Source organism: Pituophis catenifer, unplaced genomic scaffold (genome assembly GCF_029215685.1).
Source record: "Pituophis catenifer annectens isolate HBS135680 unplaced genomic scaffold, rPitCat1.0.hap2 SCAF_2, whole genome shotgun sequence".
Classification (NCBI taxonomy): domain Eukaryota; kingdom Metazoa; phylum Chordata; class Lepidosauria; order Squamata; family Colubridae; genus Pituophis; species Pituophis catenifer.
Window position 1 is genome coordinate 45,632,621 of NW_027256882.1, and position 24,244 is coordinate 45,656,864.

Genomic DNA, 24,244 nt, shown 5'->3' on the forward strand with positions numbered 1-24,244 from the left:
TTTAACCTTAGACTGTCTACTGTTGACCTCACCCCATTCCTCTTTAAGGGGCGTGCATAAGCGCACCAGCCTGCCTACTGTCCCTTTCATTTGTATCCATCTCATGTGTTCATAATTATATCTATACTTATATCTGTTATCTAATACATGCTTGACGAAACAAACAAATTCCTGAGGATCTAACAGTATTTTAGTCTCCTGCAGCACAGAAGGAGAAAGTGGGCACAGTCTCCTGCAGTTCCTCCCTTGCAATTATGTTCTTTTTTCCTGCTCCAGATTTGCACTCCAAGCTCTCCCCATCTCTGACCTCGGAGCTTTCTCCAGGCTATGGGGGGCGAAGGATTCCCCAGGACCCTCCCTCCTCTCTTGGGATTTGTTCCTGGGGAACGCAGCTTGTCCTGAGCACCGCTTCCCTCTGCCACCTGCGTGGAGTGGGGCGGCATGAGAACATGGGATCTGGGGTCTCCCACCCCCAGGACACAGAAGATTGAACCTGCATGGGGACTTGGCTTCTGTCCCTTCCTTCTCTAGCACGAGCAACTTCTGCCCCCCCTTGCACACGGAGACACACACACACACACACACACACACACACACACACACACACACACACACGGCTTACCCTGCCCACCTCTAGTTCTCCTCCCTTCAAGACTTTCCGGCACCCACTTAAACCTCCTGTGAAGCTCAAATGGTGCAAAGGAGACAGAGTGTTGAGTCCTAGACGGAATGCACCTAGTGAGGTCACTTCCCTCCCATTCTCCTATGGTAAATCACCACTGGCATTCGTCCTCCAGTGGCCGAATGGTAAATCGCACACTGCCCTGTTCTCTTTTTAGAGGTTCTCTTTTTAGAGGGACTCACCTGGTGGAAAAACCTGGTGGTGGTACAAAATGAAGCAGAGCATTGGCTGATAGAATTTTGTCAAGAGAATACTATGGTCATAGCAAACACTCGTTTCCAACAACCCAAGAGATGACTCTACACATTGACATCACCAGACGGTCAACACAGAAATCAGATTGACTATGTGCTCTGCAGCCAAAGATGGAGAAGCTCTATACAGTCAGTAAAAACAAGACCAGGAGCTGACTATGGCTCAGATCATGAGCTTCTCATTGCAAAATTTAGGCTTAAATTGAAGAAAGTAGGGAAAAGCACTAGGTCACTCAGGTATGAACTAAATCATATCCCAGATGAATATATAGTAGAAGTGACAAATAGATTTAAGGAATTAGTTCTGATAGACAGAGTGCCTGAAGAACTATGGACGGAGGTTCGCAACATTGTACAAGAAGTAGCAACTAAAACCATCCCAAAGAAAAAGAAAGGCAAGAAAGCAAAATGGCTGTCTGAGGAAGCTTTGCAAATAGCTGAGGAAAGAAGGGAAGCGAAAGGCAAGGGAGAAAGAGAAAGATACACCCAAGTGAATGCAGAATTCCAGAGAATAGCTAGAAGAGATAAGAATCCCTTCTTAAATGAACAGTGCAAAGAAATAGAAGAAAACAATAGAATAGGGAGGACCAGATATCTCTTCAAGAAAATTGGAGATATGAAGGGAACGTTTCATGCAAAGATGGGCATGATAAAGGACCAAAATGGCAGGGACCTAACAGAGGCAGAAGAGATTAAGAAGAGGTGGCAAAATTACACAGAAGAACAATACAACCAACCAATATGGGGTGCATATTGGGTTGCTATCAGTTCGCCCTGGATCGGGCAAACCAGTAGTGGTGGCAGCGGGAGGGTCTGCCCACCTGCCAGGACGCTTCTGCCCACGAGCAAACCGGTAGCAATGGAATTTGCAACCTACTGCTGATGGGGTGGTCACTGACCTTGAGCGAGACATCCTAGAATGTGAAGCCAAATGGGCCTTAGGAAATCTGAGCAACAACATAGCTAGTGGAGGAGACAGTATTCCAGCTGAGCTATTCAAAATCTTAAAGCACCATGCAGTAAAAGTGCTATGCTCAATTTGTCAACAAATTTGAAAAACTCAACAGTGGCCACAGGATTGGAAAAGGCCAGTTTACATTCTAATTCGGAAGAAAGGCAATGTCAAAGAATGTTCAAACTATTGCACCATTGCACTCATTTCAAATGCTAATAAAGTTATACTTAAAATCCTACAAGCTAGGCTCCAGCAGTATGTGGATTAAGAACTACCAGAAGTACAGGCAAGCTTTCGAAGAGGCAGAAGAAATTAGAGATCAAATTGTTGAGATCAAGGTTGACTCAGCCTTCCATCCTTTCTAAGGTAAGTTAAATGAGGACCCAGTTTGTGGGGGCAATAAGCTGACTTTGTATGAATATACAAAAGTATGAAGGCTATTGCTTAACGCATTGTAAGCCACCCTAAGTCTCCGGAGAAGGGTGGCATATAAATCAAATTTTTTTAAAAAATGCCAATATACACTGGTTCATGGAGAAAGCTAGGGAGTTCCAGAAATACGTCTACTTCTGCTTCATTGACTATGCTAAAGCCTTTGATTGTGTGGATCACAACGAATTGTGGCAAGTTCTTAAAGAGATGGGAGTACTAGACCATCTTATTTGTTTCTTGACAAACCTTTATGCTGGTCAAGAAGCAGCAGTAAGAATTGGACATGGAACCACTGATTGGTTCAAAATTGGGAAAGGAATCCGGCAAGGCTGTACACTGTTGGCCTGCCTATTTAATTTATATGCAGAGCACATCATGAGAAAGGCAGGGCTAGATGAATCAAAAGTTGGAATTAAGATTGCCAGGAGAAATATCAACAACCTCAGATATGCAGATGATACCACTCCAATGGCAGAAAGTGAAGAGGAACTAAAGAGCCTCTTGATGCGGGTGAAGAAAGAGTGTGCAAAAGTTGGCTTGAAATTCAACATTAAGAAAACTAAGATCATGGCATCTGGCCCTATCAATTCCTGGCAAATAGATGGGGAAGAAATGGAGGTAATGACAGATTTTATTTTCCTGGGCTCCAAGATCACCGCAGATGGGGACTGCAGCCAAGAAATTAAAAGACGTTTGATCCTGGGGAGGAAAGCTATGGCAAATCTAGATAGCTTAGTAAAAAGCAGAGACATCACCCTGCCAAAAAAAATGTGCATATAGTCAAGGCTATGGTTTTCCCAGTTGCAATGTATGGCTGTGAAAGTTGGACCAAAGAATTGAGGCCTTTGAACTATGGCAGTGTTTCCCAAACTTGGCTATTTTAAGATGCATGGACTTCAACTCCCAGAATTCCCCAGCCAGTATGCCTGGTTGAGGAATAGTATGCCTGGTTGAGGAATTCTGGGAGTTGAAGTCCATACATCTTCAAAGGGTCAAGTTTGGGAAACACTGAACTATGGTGCTGGAGAAGACTCCTGTGAGACCCTTGGACTGCAAGACGATCAAACCGGTCAGTCCTAGAGGAGATCAACCCTGACTGCTCTTTAGAAAGCCAGATTCTGAAGATGAAACTCAAACACTTTGGCCACCTAATGAGAAGGAAGGACTCACTGGAGAAGAGCCTAATGCTGGGAAAGATTGAGGGCAAAAGAAGAACGGGACAACAGAGAACGAGGTGGCTGGATGGAGTCAGTGAAGCAGTAGGCGTGAGCTTAAATGGACTCCACAGGTTGGTAGAGGACAGGAAAGCTTGGAGGAGCATGGTCCATGGGGTTGCGATGGGTCGGACACGACTTCGCAACTAACACCACCACCTGGTGGATTCTTGTGTGCAGGGAAGATGCTTATGGAAATAGTAGAAACGGTGCATTTTCCATCAGGGCCCAGAAGGAAGGAGGCCGTTTTCCCCCGATCAATAACCCTTCTTTATCCAATTGCTTGTGACAGTGTTACACCGATGTGCACCCTTTCACTTTTAAGGAGGGTTCAGTAGAAAGCTACATCCTTTTATACAGGGTGCGAAGGGACGCAGAAGAAATAGGATTCAGCCTTCTTCTTACTTAGGAGTTTCAAAATATAGAATACAGAGTAACATAGTTGGAAGGGACCTTGTGTGTTTTGTAGCCCAATTCCCTGCTCGAGCAGGAAACCCTGTACCATCGCAAGGCAAATGCCTGTCCAATGTCTTCTTGAAAACCTGCAGTGATAAGAGCATCTCAAACTTCTGGATTCCAGCTGTTCCACTAGTTAATCTGTCAGGAAATTTCTCCTTGGTTCTAGGCTGAATATCTCTTTGATAAGTTTTCATCTATTACTTATCTTACTATTGGTGCTTTGGAAAATAGGTTGATATCTTCTCTGTGACAGCCCCTCATGTATTGGAAGGCTCCTGTTACGTCATCCCTAGTTCTTCTCTTTAGTAGGTTAGACCTACTGAGTATCTGCAGTTGTTCTTTATGCTTTAGTCTCCTGCCCCCTAATCATCTTTGTTGTTCTTCTCTGCACTGTTTCTATAGTCTCAGTATCCTTTTTAACATCATGGTGACTAAAACTAGATGCAGTATTCCAAATGTAGTCTTACAGTATAAAGTGGAAATCATACGATCCTTATACTATCCCTTGGCTGATATATCCTAGGACTGCATTGGCTTTTTTGGCAGCTGGAATATACGTGATTGTACCCTAGGACTTAAGGTCCCTCTCAGTTACTGCTGTTGAGCCAGATACTACCTCTTCCATACAGTACATTTATTTTTTTTTGTGCCTAAGTTCAAAACGTTACTTTTCTCCCCAGTGAACTGCATTTTATTGAATGGGGCCCAGTGTTCAAGCCTGTCAAGATCGTTCTAGACCAAGAGCTATCTTCTAAAGCAGCAGTCACCAACGGTGGTCCGTGGTGGTCCACGAGAAAATTTGGGTGGTCCACAGAAAAATTATTTGCATTTTTTATATTGCACTAAATACTATTTATCTTTTTTAAAAATTCACATTAGTGATCTGTGGGATTTAAAATTATGAATTTGGTAGTCCCTGAGATCTGAAAGGTTGGTGACCCCACTTCTAAAGCGTTGGCTGTTCCCTCTAACTTGGTATAATTCCCAAACTTGATGAGTTCCCTTCTATCCCCTCATCTAAATGGTTAACTAAGATTTTGAACACTGCCGTATCTAAGGTACTATACCTTGGGGTATAGATGTAGATGTAATCTTGTGAGATTGAGATTCATTAATAATGGAGCTTTTCTTCATCACTAGCTGTGCACACAAAAAAGCTTTTTTAATTACAAGGATTAAAAGGATAATTGAAGTGGGGGGATTTATTTTGAGGAAACCTGTACATAAACAATGACTGCTCAATTGCCCTCAACGAATGTCTTTATTTTATCACAAGGCATTATAAAATAAGAACCACCAGTGAAAGAAAATAAACAAAATATTCCAACAGAAGAAAAAAAAAAACCAGCCTACCTAAGAAACCCAGTGGTGTCTCCAGCACATTGAAATTTCTAGATGGAATCAGAACAGAGCTGGAAGGGATCTTGGAGGTCTTCTAGTCCAGCCCCCTGCCAATTAGTGATCTTGTGAATATTAAGAAAATTTCTGTGGAGGATCAGAACTCATTTCCCTCAAAAAGAGCCACTCTAGAGATTCAAGGCCTCAAAATGAGCAAAATACTGAATAAACAAATTCAAACCAACACAAGTCTCTGATCCTGACCATGCCCCCATTCAAATACTTCCACATATTTGAACGTTACTATGTTTAATGCAACTAAAAAGAAAAAGAACTTCATACATGACTAGAAAGTAATTATACCATTGCTATTTAATTTAATTTAAATCAAATTTAGACGACTTCTTAGTCTTCATCACACTTTAGAAGAGTATAATATGGCCGTATTGCTTGAAAAAAAGATTTTAAACATGCATTTGGGGAGCTTCTCATAATTCTAGGTCCTTTAGAAAGGAATCCTTCATCTCTTCAACTCTTCTGTGCATGTGATAATTCCCTCAGATTATGAGGCCTTTCACTAAAGAAGGCTCCATGCTTCTCCATACATAGTACCTGCCTCAGATCACAGTTCTACACTGTGGATGCAACTTTGAGTCTTTTTTGGAATTCTTCACATCACAGAGGTGGCTCTCTGTCTCATTTGTGATCAGGAGGATCGCAAGTAGTTTTCTGAAATAGTTTTTTTTAAAAACTCAAGCTTATTTATTTTGGTCCCACTGATTTGAAATTTGAAACACCTTTCTTGTTTGATCATTTGCAATGTCAGCACAGTGGCATCAGTTTGTGAGTATCTCTAACTTGGGACAAAAAAGAGAGGGAGGGGGAATCATGAAAAATTAAGAGCAGAAAACCTCTTACTTGTCACTGTTAATGCAATATCACAATTATCTAAGCGGACAATTCAATATCAAATTCCACCTCACTCTAAACTTTGATGGAACTTGAATTCTCTTTGCATTATATATGTATATTTTAAAAAGTCTAGAATCTCTCTGCATTTCCAATTTTTCTGAGGACAAAGAAAAGTATTCTGAGTGTCTGTTAATGAATGACAAAAGGAGGAGAAATAATTGAAAGATTCAGAAAAAGAAGGGAAAATAAAATTCTTTTGAGTGTGATCAAGTGGGAAGAACAAACAAGGGGGGGAGTAAAAATCTCACTTTTGATAATAAAATAAATTGTAGTTAAATATAGATACCGCCAATAATCCAGGTCATAATTAAAATGGTATTCCCATTGTTTTTATTTTCATTTCTAAATTCATATCCATCGGTCAGCCAATTGGAAGGGTCAAGCTAAGAAAAAATTCCTGTTGTGGCTCCGTTACCTGAGCCTGTGTCATCGGCAGGAGAGGACTCCGAAAGTGAAGGAGAGGAGTTGGCAAGGCTTCCCTCTCCAGGACCCTCCTCTCTAGCAATGCCTTCGGTGTCCGCCGAAGGGTAAGAGATAGGGCCAGGGCCAAGCACATCCACGCAGCCACAGGTGGACAGTGATGAGGGAAATGAGTCTTGGCTGGATCCCCAGCAGCGTCGCAGAGATAAGCGCGTGCAACAGAAGAAAAAGCGTGCCAGAGATTAAGCTGAGTCACTGGACCACACCCCACAGGGTATAAAAGGGGGTGAGGGGGCCATTCAGACTCTGTGACAGACAAAACTAACTACTATCGAGTCACATTGCATCTTTGGAAACAACATTATCGTTCTTGGATTTATTTTATAAACTGGACAATTCTTGACTGTGTGTATTTTGTTTATTGAGTAAAGTTCTTGGCAAGCAGCTACTGGGTTGTTGCCAAGCGTCTTATCGGAAGAATTGGTTGTCTGCCAGTTTATTTAACCCCCGGCTGTCTGTTTGTGTGCGTGTGTGAGACGGGGACAGAACAATTCCTTTGCAAGCTCAGTCCCTGTAAATAGGAAAATTCATAAGAATTAACATACATTCCCACCCAAGCGTATCTCTGTATGGGAAATTAAGTCATTTCTCCTCGTAAAGCTCTCTCCAAAATCCATGCATTTATCTTGGCTTCCCCCTTCTGTGGATCTTTTTATGACCAGTAAGGTGAACCCTCTGACTAAAAGACTTTCCACACTCCATGCATTTAAATGGCTTCTCCCCTGTATGGATCCTATTATGGGACATAAAGGCACTGCTCTGACTAAAAGTCTTTCCACACTCCATGCATTTGTATGGTTTCTCCCCTGTGTGGATCCTTTTATGGGAAGTAAGATCACTATGTATTCTGAAGTCCTTTCCACACTCCAAGCATTTATATGGCTTCTCCCCTGTGTGAATCCTTTTGTGGGAAGTAAGACTACTGGATTTGCTGAAACCCTTTCCACACTCCATGCATTTATATGGCTTCTCCCCCGTGTGGATCATTTTGTGGGAAGTAAGACTACTGGATTTGCTGAAGCCCTTTCCGCATTCCATGCATTTATATGGCTTCTCCCCTGTGTGGATCCTTTTATGATCAGTAAGGTGAACCCTCTGACTAAAAGACTTTCCACATTCCATGCAATTAAATGGCTTCTCCCCTGTATGGATCATTTTATGGGACATAAAGGCACTGCTCTGACTAAAAGTCTTTCCACACTCCATGCATTTGTATGGTTTCTCCCCTGTGTGGATCCTTTTATGGGAAATAAGACCACCGTGATTTCTGAAGCTTTTTCCACACTCCATGCATTTGAATGGCTTCTCCCCTGTGTGGATCCTTTGATGGGAAGTAAGGTGATTCCTCTGACTAAAAGACTTTCCACATTCCATGCATTTAAAGGGCTTCTCCCCTGTGTGGATCCTTTTATGGAGAGTAAGGAAATTGCTCTGTCTAAAAGTCTTCCCACATTCCATGCATTTGTATGGTTTCTCCCCTGTGTGGATCCTTTTATGGGAAGTAAGACTACTGTGATTTCTGAAGCTTTTTCCACACTCCATGCATTTATATGGCTTCTCCCCTGTGTGGTTCCTTCTATGGGAAGTAAAACCACTGTGATTTCTGAAGCTTTTTCCACACTCCATGCATTTATATGGCTTCTCCCCTGTGTGGATCCTTTTGTGGGAAGTAAGATTATTGGATTTGCTGAAACCCTTTCCACACTCCATGCATTTATATGGCTTCTCCCCCGTGTGGATTGTTCTGTGGGAAGTAAGACTACTGGATTTGCTAAAGCTTTTTCTACACTCCATGCATTTATATGGCTTCTCCCCTGTGTGGATCCTTTTATGGGAAGTAAGATCACTATATATTCTGAAGTCCTTTCCACACTCCAAGCATTTATATGGCTTCTCCCCCGTGTGAATCCTTTTGTGGGAAGTAAGATTACTGGATTTGCTGAAACCCTTTCCACACTCCATGCATTTAAAGGGCTTCTCCCCTGTGTGGATCCTTTTGTGGAGAGTAAGGAAACTGGTCCAACTAAAAGGTTTTCCACAGTCCATGCATTTATATGGTTTCTTCCCTGTGTGGATCCCTTTATGGGAAGCAAGTTTATGGTGTTGCCCAAAGTTCTTTCCACATTCCATGCATTTAAATGGCTTCTCCTGTGTGTGGATCCTTTGATGGCTAGTAAGGTGATTGCTCCGACTAAAAGACTTTCCACATTCTACGCATTTGTATGGTTTCTCCCCTGTGTGGATCCTTTGATGGAAAATAAGGCCACTGGGTTGGCTGAAGTTCTTTCCACACTCCATGCATTTGTATGGTTTCTCCCCTGTGTGGACTCTTTTATGGATAGTAAGATTGTTGCTGCGTCTAAAGGTCTTTCCACACTCCGTGCATTTATAGGGCTTCTCTCCTGTGTGGATCCTTTTATGGGATGTAAGATTACTCTCTTTGCTGAAGCCCTTTCCACACTGTATGCATTTATATGGCTTCTCCCCTGTGTGGTTCCTTTCCTGAGCAGTAAAAGTCTTCCTTTCACAGAAGCTCTTTCCATTCTCCAAGCCTTTCTCCGGATGCTCCCCAATGGGAAGACTTTTATGTGATGTTAGAGACCCATTTCCCTGAGAAAATGGGAAAGTCCAATTGCAATTTTTTCCATTGTCTTTGCATTTATAATCTTGTCCTTTGGATGTGGATGGATAGTGTTCATTTACCTCTAATGTGTCTTTGGATAGTTTTACACCTTTCCCCATATATTTTTTCTGTATTTTTCCCCCTTCCTCAAGAAACTCCTGTATGTGAGCCTCAGTGGAAGATGAGCTTTCCTTATTCCAATTATTTGAGGGGTTTTTTCTCTCGTGCCTTTGGAATTCCATTTGAATTGCAGGCTTCTTCATTATGTCTCTATGTCTGCGCACTTTGAATGATTCCCTTGACTCTTTATGGTCCTGCTCATTATTACCTTCAAGGGGAAAGAGAAATAAATATGAGAGCCAGGTATTAAAGAAAAAGATCAATCAGTCGGAAGTCATCATTATTGCTTTCTGAAATACTTCAAATTCTAAGATATAGCATGTTTGGTTGCTTACAATGGTGTAAATGATAATTCTCATATTAATGAAGCATAAAAGATTTAAGAATAGCAAACATTCTTTTTGTTTATAATTATACATACATATTCAAATCTCAACAAGAGTCAGCTCTGAGTTAAAGAAAAATCAGAGGAAGCATCCAAAGATCCAAGTGAAGCCAGCTCTAATTTCATTCGGTTCATGCCTTGCCTCTGACCCTGTTTCCCCCTCCCCCCAAGGTGTGTCATCAGTCACATTCCCCAATGAAGCAATTTCGCAGGTCATAGAAGTCACTCCCTCTGGCCATTACAGGTCTCCGTGGAGATGGCCTTGGCTTTGCCCGGCTAGGATGTGCTTTGTTTTGACTGAGGTGTGAATTCCTCAGTGTAGCTGCAAGGTGCGATTTCCCATTCCCCTGCCTATGGCAACTCGGGAGCAGATCAGGAAAGCTTCGCGAGTTAAGAGTGTGTCCCCCCCCCCGACTTGGTTGGGTTCTTTTCATGGAACCTGGCTATGAGGCGATCAGCTTGGATGTTTCTACTCTTTACCCAGGACGCCTCCAATAGAGGGTAGCCCTTGATTAAATATTGGAGTTGCCCCCTGTGCCATCTAGAGTCGAGGATGTGTTGCATCTTGTAATGGGTTTGGCCCCCTATGACCACTGGATCCGGGGGCTCATGGGGTCATGGTCTCAGGGTTGACCTGACCACTGGTTTCAAGTGGCTCCTGTGGAATACCAGATGTATTTTTCCCAGCAGTCAGGGCAGTTTCAATTGCTACATGACTGGGTTGACAATCTTTACTATGGGGAATGGCCACACGAATTTAGCTTCTTGCTAGGGAGCTTCAACTTTAAGTATTTTGTGGAGAAGTAAATCTTTTCCCCCAAATGGAATGGCCGTTGTGGGGCTCAGTGTTTGTCTGCCTGTTGCTTATAGGTCTGTGCTGCTTTAGCTAGCACTTTATGTTTTTCCATGCCACTTTTATCGTTGACAGCCAATCAGTCAAACTGACTGAGAAGGGGGTTCCCTTGGGTATTCTGGCATTGGGATGAAGTCCATACCACTTACTACCTTGAAAGGGTTTAATGCTGTGCTACTATGAACAGCATTAGCGTAAGCAACCTTTGCGAATGACCGAAGGTCCACCCAATTGGATTGTTGGTAGTTCACATAGCACCTCAGGTACTGTTCTACCATAGTGTTAAGTCTCTCCATCCCACCATTGTTACTTGGATGGAAAGTCGAGCTAAGGCCCTGGGACGACCCAATGGACCGCAAAAACTCCCTCCAGAATTTAGCCATGAACTGGACCCCTCTGTCCGAGATGATTCTGCGCGGTATTCCATGCAGGTGGTTGATGTGCTTCAGGAAGAATCTGGCTAGATGGCGAGCTGAGGGTAGTCTGCTGCAGGGTATGAAGTGTGCCTGCTTGGAGAATAAGTCAATCACAGTCCAGGTCACTGTCCCCCCCCCCCCCCCCCCCCGCTGTTTGGCAACTCGGCTATAAAGTTGAGATTTCCTCCCATGGTCTTGTTGGCTCTACCACCTGTTGCAGCAACCCGGAGGTGTGTGTGTGTGTGTGGTTTCCTGATCTCTTTTTCATAATGGCACAGATGGTGCACCTACGAGACCATCTTTTGCCACCAATAGCCTCCCACCGACCAGTTCGTTCTCACAGGGAGGGACTACTCAGGGTACCGTCAGTCAAATTATGTCAAGTGGCGACTCCCAGGGGGAGGGCCTTCTCTGTGGGGGCTCCAACCCTTTGGAATGAACTGCCCCCGGAGATACGGAATATCCCTGATCTCCGTGCTTTCTGCCGTGCCCTCAAGACCCTGATGTTCCAACAGGCGGGGCTAAACATATGAACGTGTGAATGATTTTTTAAATGTTATCTAATTCTAGGTTTTATTTAATTGACCAAACTAAGTAATAATTTTAATTAGCAATTTTATGATGTTTGTGTGTCTATATTTTTCTTGACTGTACACCGCCTTGAGTCCTACGGGAGAAAGGCGGTATAGAAATATAATAAATAAATAAATAAATAAATAAATAAATAAATAAATAAATAAATAAATATTACATAACTGTCCACGTCTTTCTTCATGCTAGGCCCCAGAATTGTCTCCTCACTAAGTGTAAAATTTTTAGGAATCCAAAACGGTCTGCCAATTTTACATCATGGCTTCTCCAGAGGACTGAGGTGTGTAGGGACTAGGGGACTTAAAATTTCACCCCCTTCCATACTAGGTCCTCCCTTTTTGTCAAGATGTGTTAGTTGTCCCGGAACCAGGGGTCTGCTTCCAGTTCGGTTTTGAGTTTCGCGGTTAAATCGCTTGCAAATTGGCCTTGCCGGTTGCGGTGTTGGCGGCAGATGGTCACTTGGACTGCAGCTTGGGTAAGGGGAATGATGGTCTCTACTACCTCCTCCTGTCCGCATTTGTATTGGGGAATGCAGGAGAGGGCGTCAGCTAGGAAATTCCTCTCCCCTGGGATGTGTTTTAGCACGAAGTTGAATCGGTTGAAGTATTGAGCCCAGCATACTTGTTGGTGCAATAGCTTCCGCAGGGTACTAAGGGCCTCCAAATTCTTATGGTCAGTCCAGACTTCAAACAGTTTCTCCTCCCCTTCCAAAGGTGGCATCAAGTTAGTAGTGCCCATCTTACTCCAAAAGCCTCCTTTTCCCACACGGCCTATCATCTTTCCAAGTCAGTGAGTTTACAGAGGTATAGGCATAAAGTTGTAGTTTTCCCTGGCAGTTTTTTTGGAGTAATATGATTCCCACCGCCACGTCACTGGCATCTGCTTGGATGACGAAGGGTTGTTCAGGGTTGAGATGTTTCAGTATAGGTTCTTCTGCAAAGAGCTTTTTTAGTGTTTCAAATGCCTCTTGCCAAATTAGGTCCCACTGGAGGGGTTGCCCCAGGTGGGGCTTCATCCCTGGGCTCCCTGTTTTTAGGAGGTCTGTCATGGGTTTGGTAATTTTCGCAAAGGAGGGGATGAATTGTCTATAAAAGTTTGCGAATCCCAGGAAACTTGGTGACTGTCTGCAGGTTCAAGGGGGTTGCCACTCTAGGACAGCTTGGCTGGGTCCATCTCTATCCCTTTGTTTGACACTCAGTAGCCCAGGTAATCTAATGAAATTGGCATTTTGACAGCTTGATGTATAAGTTTGCCACCAAAAGTTTTTCAAGCACCTGGCGGACTAGGGATATGTGGTCCTCTATAGTCTCAGTAAAGATGAGGATGTCATCCAGATAGACGAGGACCCCTTGTAGAGGTGCTCATGCAACACCTCATTTATTAACTGCATAAACACCGCCGGGGGGGGGAGGGCTGCAGTCCGAAAGGCATTACTTTGAATTGAAAGCTTCCTAGGGGGCAGTTGAAAGCTGTTTTCCATTCATCTCCCTCCCTGATTTGGGCTCGGTAATATGATTCTCTGAGGTCTAGTTTAGCAAAGACCTTTCCTTTGGCTAAGTGGGACAGCATGTCCTTCATGAGAGGGAGGGGGTATAGGTTGTGCACACACATGCCATTAATCCAGGCATAATCTCATAGCTCCATCTTTTTTTTCTTGGCTCGATGAACCCTCTTGCTAGGTTTTTGTCTATGTATTTGTGCATTTCTTGTATTTCCCGGGGCGCCATGGCATACAGTTTGGATTTGGGAAGCTTGGCAGCAGGGATGATTTTGATGGCACAGTCCGTTGCGTGGTGGCGGTGGGGTAGGATATCACACTCAGTTTCACTGAACACTTCAGCAAGGTCCTTTTATTCTCCAGGGATCCGTTCGGCCTCTAGGGTTTGTTCAGAGTGGGGCTCTAGGGGGAGTTTCTTGTATGGGCGATGCCTCTATTTGCTGGTGTGGAGGGGGTTGGGGTCCTCTTGCTATTCTCAGCCTCCAGTTTCCCCTTGCCACCAGATGGTTGGGCCCCACTTGTGGGGATCCCCAAGATGATCGTCTCTATCATTTTGGGAGTTTTACAAATCAAATTGACTCCCAGTGGTCTGCTAGTTCTAGCCTCACTGGTTCAGTCAGGTGGGTGGTGTGGGCTCCCCCCAATAGGGATCCGTTGACCTGCTCAAGCTTAATTGGGTGGGCCAATTTCTTCACTCTAATCCCCAGTTTCAGGACCGTGGGTATGTTAATCAAACATCTAGTTCAGCCTGAGTCTATTAGGGTTTTGAACGTGCCTGGAATCCCTGTTTTGCAGGCTGTGAGATATATCGGGAAAATGAAAGGGTGGATAGTTTCATTCACCATCGGGTCATTTTCCCCCTTGTCTTCACTGTCATAGGGTTCCAGCGATTGGCCGTCAGCTGGAGTCCCCTCCTCTCCACCTCCCCCCTCGGCAGCCTGAAGGGCTTTTTGGGACTTGTCAGTGGCATGCCTGGGGCCTCATTCCAGTTGTGCCCTGGGTGGTGGCTCTGGTTGGGTTTCAGAGCTGAAGTTGTGCAAGCTGATGCAAAGTGGCCTATCCCTCCACATCTGTAGCATTTCAACTGGCCTTGGGGGAGGGTTGGTCTTGGGGCCAGTTAGATTACTGCAGCATCCCGTCAGCCAGGTGGTCTCTGCTCAGGTTCTCCTCTCTCTCTGGGACCTGGCTGCCTCCACATTTCATTGGCGCGCAAACTGCAGTCATTCTTTATGGCTACTCGAAACCAGTCAGAGTCGGTTGGGAATGTCCCAATAGACGGTGTCTTGGCTAATTTGCTTGTCTAGGCTTTCTCTGAAGAAATGGACTAGTAGTTCCTCCAGCCATGGCGGTAACTTTCCCATGACCCTTCTGAACTCACAGATGTGTTAATGGGTTGCCCTCTCTGCTTTAAATTCCAAAACTCATCCTCCGCATATTGATCCTCCTCCACCTCTTTGACACTGGCTTCTAGCTCTTATAGGAATTCGTCAATATCCTGAAGCTGGTGGGGGGGGAAGCTCTCCTCCTATGGAGGGCTGCTAGCCATTGTTTTGCTTTTCCCTCTAATCCCATGGCAATGGCGTTCACCATGGCTCTATGCGATGGGCAGAGGTGTCCATAACAACCTAGATGGACTCCAGCGGAGTCAAGGAATAGAGCCAGTTGATCTGGGTCCCCATCAAACTTCCCCCTGAATCAAAGCAACTCGTTCAACACTGCCAGTCCCTCATCTTGTTGGGCCCCATCTGCCTGCGCCTGATATGCTTGGCAGTCTCCATTGGCTCTAGCTCGTGGAGGAGGGGTTCACCCTGCAGGGTGGTTTGTGGCGCAGGGGAGCCACTGGCGGCAGCCTTGGGCTCAGTGTCCTTCTGGCAGGTGGAGAAGGGGGGGCTGTGTTCTCGTTTGCCTCTTCACTTTTGGGCAGGTGGGTGCACGTGGGCGTCCTGGGGTTGCTCCAAAGTTAGGTTCAGCTCAAATTTAGGGCTGGTTAATCGGAGATTAGCAGGTTGGATTGGGCTTCTTCTCACTTCCTGGAGTTTGATTGCACCCTCCCATCTCTTTTCCCCTTTCTTTTGGGCGATACGACAGCCCCTCATCACAAGGGGTGCCTCATTAGAATTCTTCCCTCAATTGTTCCAAAAATTCATCTAGTGTTCCAAGTAGGGATTTTGGGGTTCTGACCTCTTCTCACTCCTTCATCCACTCCAATCTTCCTAGCCCGCTTGCCCCAAACGACGGGAGCTAGGGTAGGGGAATTCGACCTTGACTGCCTTAGGGAATCCCTCCCCCCAAATACTCATTCCTTTCTGCTTCGGTCACTGAGGCTGGCAGTTTCCATGGTCAGAGATGGCTGCACTTGGGTTCCGATTGGGCTGCTGGCTTCCCTCGATGGATCTGCCTCCTTCTGGATTGCCAGGAGCAGGCTTTCTTCGGAGATTCCGCCCTCTGCCATGGTGGCCTGAGTTTCTCCATGCACCCCAAGTATCAGAGAGCAAGTGAAGAGTCCACAGCTCAGGAATCCCAGTCATTTTTGGTTAGTTTTGAGAGATTTGGCTTGATGTCAGAGTTCCGACCAATGCTCTAATAAAATCAGGAGCCTCAAACATTTTGCAAGAAAAGCCCAGCTGTTTATTAGGAGTGCCATGTTGGCACGACCTAAGTGAAGCCAGCTCTGACTTCACCCAGTTCGCACCTTGCCTCTGACCCTGTTGCCCCCTCACCCCAAGGTGTGTCACCAGTCACATTCCCCAACAAAACAATTTCATGGGTTGTAGAAGTCACTCCCTCCGGCTGTTGCGGGTCTCCGTGGAAGTGGCCTTGACTTCGGCCGGCTAGGAAGTGTTTTGTTTTGACTGAGGAGTGAATTCCTCAGTGCAGCTGTGAGGCAGGATTTCCCATCCTCCTGCCTATGGCAACATGGGAGTAGGTCAGGAAAGCTTTGCAAGTTGACAATGGAATTATTTGAGCCCAAAAAGCTGAAATCTGTGATGGAGTTTAGCATTACTTCAAGTCGAGGAATTATTTTGTCCCTGACATGTTTAAATAGAAATAGAAAATACATCAGATGTGAAATGGCAAAGGATGCATCTAAACAGAACACCACGGATCTACTGTATTTCCTTCATAGAAGCAGGAGAATGGCATATTTCTACCTGCTTCCTCTCAAGAGATGATATCTGAGATTTGTTAAAATAAGAAACAGCCAGTGATATCCAACTACAAAATGTCTTCCTTAAGTCTCTGACTGGAGAATAAGAAACACCCTTACCAAGAGAGGCCACATTCCTGTAATTTTCCAGCATGACTTCCCAATGCAGAGCTTTTTGGTCAGGATCCAGCACAGACGATTCCTCCTCGGAGAAATACACAGCCACCTCCTCGAAGGAGACAAGGCCCCCCTGACAGGGAAAGAGAGTACACAAAAGGTCTAGGAGGAATTGTAAAAAAACTGGTCCTATTGTTTATAAATTCCCATAGCAAAGCTATGCACTAAGGTAAATAGCTCTGCTAAGTAGCATTCCAGGGTTTATGTGAGAAAACAGAGAGAGAAAAGGTTTGGATTGAAGAAATGTTTGGGTAGGTTTTATCAATTTTACTGATTCTCTAGGAATTTCACTGGCATTCACTGAAAGTAACAGCAGTTTCCTTCTGGACTGATTGAACTATCATCATCCATCCATTCACCCACCCACCCTCCAGCAAACATCAAAGATGTCTGGAATCAATTGGTATTTTGGGGCTTCAAAACTCCACCTATCAGTGACCCCGATCCTTCCTATGTTTGCGGAAGAAAACATTTCTGTGTTTGGAGGGGGGATTCTTTGCTGCATTTTAGTAAATGTCTCATGGTGTCCCAAGAATGAGCAATCCTGTCTATCCTCAACGCCTTCATGAAAGTGCTGGCAGAGCCCAGCTGGGAATTTGCTTCTGCTCCTCCTCACATTGTAAGAAAGCTGCTTGTAGTCTGAAACATCGACTGAATGGAAGACAACAAAGCGGAAGAAATTTCCTGAGGAAGAATTTTTTTAGCTTGTGCAAAGCTGGACTGTTTGGCCTCCAAATTCAGGCAGAAATCAAGGTATTAGAATTTACTTTGCAAGCCAAAAGTACCTTCATTAAAAAGCTTTTTAAAAAAATTATAATTGCCAATGTGAATATTTAGACAGTTTTCAGCATCCCTGCACAAATCCAAGTCAAAGAGATACAAAAAAATGGGCACCCTGAAGAATTATTTGAAAAGTGAGTAAAGTAATTAGCATAACTACAATTATAATAATAATCGGACACAATTAGCAGTTATTTGAAGTACTGGTTTTAAAAAAAGAGTTCATAAAAAGAACCTACTTCAACTTTTAATCCTGCTCAAGAACACAAAAATAAGCCAACTCAAACAAGAAGGAAAAATAGAAGCAGACTGCCTACATACATCAGCTTGACTTTCTGAAGGAAAGGGAGCATACAAATCTAATAAATTAATTTCCTCTTACTTGAACTGGAGTTTCAACCACTGTTTCAGTTCCATCATCAAGAAGGGTCAACTTTCTTCTATTCTTCCCTGTGAGGAAGACAGAATTTACACTGCATAACTCGTAATGTAGGAGGTGGTGTTCTATAGAAGAGAAGACATACAGAAGATGCAACAGTTGAGATCTTTCTGAGGAATGGGATAGCCTTGTATTACCTCTGGTAGTGTCTTGATTTGGATCATCCTGAGAGATCCTCCTAAAAAACATTTCCAGAGATGAACTTGATGGATGCCTCCTTCCCTCAGGATCTCTGATCTCCATCATGAAGGACTTGAAAAAGTAGGCAGGAAAGAAGAAGAATTATTAATGGACAACACACATCAAAAAGTGGATTCTTCTTCTGTGAACATTTCAAAATCCCAGAAGTCCATCAATGAGGTTGGAAAGTAAGAAAGGAACAATTATCACAAATAACAGAACAGTGTTCTACAAGAATTAGAAGTATCTCCATGTATAATGAATGCCAAAAATAGTTAGATTTAGTCTATTATATTTAATCAATTCTGAGCTCCCAAATAAAAGTCTCTCACCTGCAACTCAACCTCCTCCTCCTTCTCAGTGCTTCTCGGCGACACCTCGCAGTGGCAGCACTGTGTGGCCGCTGCCAGCTGAATTCTTCTGCTGCCACTCACTGCCGCTTGCGTGGGTCGCCCCCAGCCTCCGTTTCGCTGTCAGAGGCCTTCAGGAAAGGCCTCTGAATGCGAGAAATGAGATCCAGATTAACATGCACGGTGTTCCTCCAGTCTCTGTTTCGCCTTTCCTGAAGTCCCCTGATAGTGAAATGGAGGTCGGGGGTGAAGTGCACAAGTGGCGGCAAGCAGCCATAGAAGTGGCCTGGAAGGGCAAGGCAGGTGTCAGGGCGAGGGAGGCCTAGCTGCAACTGTCCTAAGGTAAGCAAGTGCAGGGCATGTGGGACAGCTCCATCACCCCCATCTCTGCCCTAGCTTGATTTTTACCAGTGCGCCGCACACCACCTCATGCAACCAGGCACAAAGGAGTGGGTGGCATCCTAACTAGGGCTTATTTTGGGGGTAGGGCTTATATTAGATGTACGTGTAAAATCAAGCTAGGGCTTATTTTCGAGATAGGTCTTATTTTTGCAGACAACACGGCAGCATAATTACAATTATTGTAATAATAATTGGCAAGAAGTAGCACTTTTTAAACGTACTGGTCTTAAAAAGATTAATGAAAGGAGACAGTATTATGTACACCACCTTGACTTTTTGAAGGAAAAGGAGAATACAATTCTAATGCATAAATTTCCTCTTCTTACCTGAATTGGAGTTTCTACTACTGTTTCAGCTCCACATTCAGGAAGGGCCACCTTCCTTCTATTCGTCCCTGTGAAGGAGACAGAAGTTTAAACTGCATAATTCATAACATAGGAGGTGGTGTTGTAGAGAAGAGAAGACATACAGAAGATGAGACAGCTGAGATCTCTTTGGGGAATGGGAGAGCCTTATATTACCTCTGGTTGTGTCTTGATTTGGATCATCCTGAGAGATCCTCGTGCAAAACATTTTGAGAGATGAATCTGATGGATGCCCCCTTCCCTCAGGATCTCTGATCTCCATCATGAAGGACTTGAAAAAGTAGGCAGAAAACAAGAAGAATGAATGGACAATACACATCAAGATTCTTCTTCTGTAAACACCATTTTGAAGTTCCAGAATCCATCAGTAAGGTTGGAAATTGGAAAAGAACAACTATCACTAATAACAAAACAATGTCCTGCAAGAATTATCAGAGTATCTCCGCATATAATGAATGCCAAAGAATTCTGTGTAAACAAGGGTTAAGAATTCAAACACAGATTTAGTCTATTAGATTTCATCAATTCTGAGCTCCCAAATAGAAATCTCTCACCTGCAACTCAACCTGCTCCTTCTCCTCCTCCGCCTGGCTCAGGAGGAAGCCTTCCACCAGGGCCACCGCCTGGGAGCTGGTCTCTGCTCCACACTCTCGTACCCAGCTCTCCATCTGCAGGGGCAGAAGCGCTAGGAATTGCTCCAGAACCACCAGGTCCAGCATCTGCGCTTTTGTGTGCTTTTCTGGTCTCAACCATCGACTACAAAAGGAATGGAGTCGGCTGCAAAGTCCTCGGGGACCTTCATCCTCCTTGTATTGGAAGCTCCTGAAGTTCCAGGGCTGAATTTTTGAAAGGGTGTTTTTCTCCTCCAGGCTCTTCTGTCCAGTTCTTGCACAGATCTCCCCACAGCTCCCAGGGTGAACACCAGAAGGGCCTTTTCCATTTCCCCCACTTGCTAAAGATTGGCTTTTCATTCTTTCTCTGTCCTGTAGTGCAACTCCAAATGGGTCCAGGGAATCTTGTGGATCTCCAAACACCTTTCTATTCATAGTACCATTCCTGTAGCTACAGGTCAGGCAAGTCTTCCAGCCATCTCTGTCCAATTTTTTGCCTCCAGCAGAGGGTGTTACAAATGGATTCCAATTTCTATGGTATATCTGAGATTAATGAGAAAGCGGTGGATTTAACTGTGAAGAACCCACATTCCAAAATGAAAGAAGTATTTTTCTGAGCTAGTACAGGATTACAGTGGCATTGAGCATTTAATCCTTGTATATGAATCTGTGTTTGGTACAAACTTTGTGACTTGCATCCATCAGGGACATCGAACTCTGAATAAATGCATTTTGCATCATTTTCAGTTGCTTTTTTTCTCAGAAAGTAGGGCTTGCTTTATAATGAATCTAAATCTGTGTTTACCTACAAGGGGGTTTAGAGAAACTCTAACAGGTGAACAAACCATTAAAGTTCACTTAAAAAAAAATGCAAAAAAGTGACTTGCTTTGACTGTTCCCTTTCTTCAGGGTTTGCTTTTTAAGAGCCAAATCACACAATTAAATATAGGTTCACAAAAATACCCAGAACCCAAACAGGCTAGGCAACCGCAGAGGGTAAGTTCACATGAGACACCGGGGTTGGGGATGTCCTGGTTCACTCACCCTCCTAAGAGAAATTAAACTCCGGAGGATCCAACCCTATTTTAGTCTCCTCCAGCACAGAAAGAGAAGGAGGGCACAGTCTCCTCCAGTTCCCCCTTTGCAACCATGTTCTTCTTTCCTGCTCCATTTTTGCCCTCCAAGCTCTCCCCATCTCCGACTTCGGACCTTTCTCCAGGCTATGGGGGGTGAAGGATTCCCCAGGACCCTTCCTCCTCCTTGGGGATTTGTTCCTGGGGTAACGCGGCTTGTCCTGAGCACCGCTTCCCTCTGCCTGCCATCTGCGTGGAGAGGGGCGGCAGGGGAACATGGGATCCGGGATCTCCCACCCGCAGGACTCAGGAGATTGAACCTGCATGGGGACTTGGCTTCTGCCCCTTCCTTCTCTAGCACCAGCACCTCTGCAACCACCCTCCCCCCTCTTTGCACGCGGAGACACTTCTCACACTCATACCAGCCACTTACTCTTCCCGCCTCTAGTTCTTCTCCCTTCAAGGCTTTCCGGCACCCATTTAAACCTCCTGCAAAGCTCAAAGGGTTAAATAGAGACGGAGTGCGGCGTCAGATCCAGTGAGCTCACTTCCCTCCCATTCTCCTATGGCAAATCTCCTCTGGCCTTCGCCCTCCAGTGGCCGAAAGGTGAATTGCACGGCGTCCGCTTCTCTTTTTAGAGGGACTCACCTGTCGGATTCTTGTGTGCACGGAAGGTGCTTATGCAAATAGTGGAAACGGTGCATTTTCCATCAGGGCCCAGAAAGGAGGAGGCCATTTTCCCCCGATCAATAACCCTTTTTTATCCAATTGCTTCTGACAGTGTTACCCCGATGTGCACCCTTTCACTTTTAAGGAGAGTTCTGTAGAAAGCTATATCGTTTTACACAGGGAGTGAAGGGACACAGAAGAAATAAGATTCAGCCTTCTTCTTACCTAAGAGCTTCAAAATATAGAATACAGGCTAACATAGTTGGAAGGGACCTTGCGTGTTTTGTAGCCCAATTTTCTGCTGGAGGAGGAAACCCTGTACCATCTCAGAGAAATGCCTGTCCAATGTCTTCTTGAAAACCTGCAGTGATAAAAGCACCCAAAACTTCTGGAGACCAGCTGTTCCACTAGTTAATTGCTGTGTAAGGAAATTTCTCCTTAGTTCTAGGCTGGATATCTCTTTGATAAGTTTTCAACTATTACTTATCTTACCATTGGTGCTTTGGAAAATAGGTTGATATCTTCTCTGTGACAGCCCCTCATGTATTGGAAGGCTCCTGTTACATCATCCCTAGTTCTTCTCGTTACATTAGAACCCAGTTCCTGCATCTGTTCATGTTTTAGTCTCCTGCCCTTTAATCCTCTTTGACATTTTTCTTTGCACACCTTGTAGAGTTATTGCTGTTGAGCCAGATACCACCACTTCCATACATTTATTATTTTCTTCCCTAAGTTTAAACCCTGAACTGCATTTATTGGATGCGGCCTAGTGTTCAAATCTGTCAAGATTCTTCTGGACCATGAGCCTATCTTCTAAAGCGTTGGCTATTCCCTCTAGCTTGCTGTTGTCCCCAAATTTGATGAGTTTCCTTCTATTCCCCCCATCTAAATTGTTAATGAAGATTTTGAAGAGTACTGCGTCTCAGGCAGAACCTCATTGCTTGTTTCCCTCCCTATAGTGGTAGATGTAGATGTATGTCTACATTATAGATTTAGATGTAATGTACATGTAGATATAACGTATATGCTTTCCTCCATGTAGATGTAGATGTATTCTTGTGAGATTGAGATTCATTAATAATGGAGCTTTTTCTTCTTCACTGGCTGTGCAAGCAGAAAAACCTTTTAAATTACAAGGATTAAAAGGATAATTGAGGTGGAAGAAAAGGATTAGTTTTTGAGGAAAGCTGTACATAAACAATGACTGCTCCATTGCCCTTAACAAATGTCTTTATTTTATCTCAAGGCATTGTAAAATAAGAGCCACCAGTGAAAGAAAATAAAACAAAATATTCCAAAAATAGTCTACTTAAGAAAGTCAGTGATGTCTCTAGCACACTGAAGTTTCTAGATGCAATCAGAAGAGAGCTGGATGGGACCTTAGAGCAGGGGTGAAATTCTCCCGGTTTGGACCGGATCGCCTGATCTGGTAGCGATGGCGGCGGGTGGTTCGGAGAACCGGTAGCAAAAATCCCTGCCCCACCCATGCCCAGCTGAGCCGTGCAATCATCAGAGGCTTTTTTTAAATTATTTTTAAAAGCATTTTTTCTATAACCTCTTCGGCTGAAAAAATGCTTTTAAAAGTAAAAAAAAAAGCTTCTGATGATTGTGCAGCTCAGCTGGGATCATCAGAGGCTTTTAAAAGCATTTTTTTTTTACAACCTCTTCGGCTGAAGAGGTTGTAGAAAAAATGGTTTTAAAAGTAAAAAAAAAAAAGTTGGCCACGCCCACCCAGTCACATTACCCCACCACCAAGGCACGCCCACAGAACCGGTAGTAATAAATTTTACGTTTCACCACTGCCTTAGAGGTATTCTAGTCCAGGCCCTTGTCCAACTGGTTTACTGTCCTCACTGTTAGGAAGTTTCTCCTTAATTCCAGGTTGCTTCTCTCCATTGTTTCTTGTTCTGTCCTCTGGTGCTTTTGAAAATAAAATGACCCCCGTCTCTTTGTGGCAGTCACTCAAATACTGGAATACTGCTTTCCTGTCCCCTAGTCCTTCAGTTCCCTAGATAAGCAAACCCAAATCCTGCTAGGCATTTAATCATCTTAGTTGCTCTTCTTTGCACTTTTTCCAAAGTCTCAACATCTTTTTTTGTAATGTGGAGACCAAAACTGGATGCAGTATTCCAAGTGTGGTCTTACTAAGTCTTTATAAAGCGGTACTAATACTTCACATCGTTTTGATTCTATGCCTGTTTATACAACCAAGGGTTGGATTAGCTTTTTTGGCCTCTGCCACACACTTGCTGACTCATGTTTAAGTGATCGTCCACTAGGACTCCAGGGTCCCTCTCAGAGTTACTGTTTTGGAGCCAGGTTTCACCTAATCTGTACTTGTACCTTTGGTTTTTCCTGCCCGGATAGAAAACCTTGCTTTTCTCCACATTAATTTTTATTTTGTTGGATAGGGCCTATTGTTCAAGTCTGTAAAGATCTTTTTGGATCCTGAGCTTGTTGTCTGGGGTGTTGGTTGTTCCTGCCGATTTAGTGTCATCAGGAAATTTGATGAGTTCCCCTTCTATTCCCTCATCTAAGTCATTTATGAAGATATTGAAGACTACTGGATCCAAAACAGAACCTTGTGGTACCCCACTGCTTACTTACCTCCATGTAGATGTAGTGTCATTAAGGACTACTCATTGAGTACGGTTTGTCAGCCAGTTACAAATCCATCTGGTGGTGATGCCGTCTATCCCACATTTTTCTTCCACTTACTGTGTAGGAATCATTTGTGATCTTTTGAATATTAAGAAAATTCCTGTGGAGGATCAAAA

At 44.1% G+C, this 24,244-nt stretch overlaps 1 protein-coding gene across 3 annotated transcripts in view; it reads right to left on the reverse strand.

The window, feature by feature from the left end:
* LOC139312190 (zinc finger protein 91-like) overlaps positions 1–24,244 on the reverse strand; it is a 162,523-nt gene that overhangs the window by 127,018 nt on the left and 11,261 nt on the right. The window contains exons 1-2 of one of the 3 annotated variants that reach the window (XM_070936777.1): positions 8,894–9,152; positions 7,459–8,725 (exon numbers count right to left, since the gene is read on the reverse strand). In XM_070936777.1, the coding sequence (XP_070792878.1) occupies positions 7,459–8,725; positions 8,894–9,084 (1,458 nt within the window). In that variant the 5' untranslated portion in view covers positions 9,085–9,152. Of the gene's footprint in view, positions 1–7,458; positions 9,277–24,244 lie in introns of those variants that run through there. The other 2 variants (XM_070936776.1, XM_070936775.1) reach the window with 2 other exon arrangements.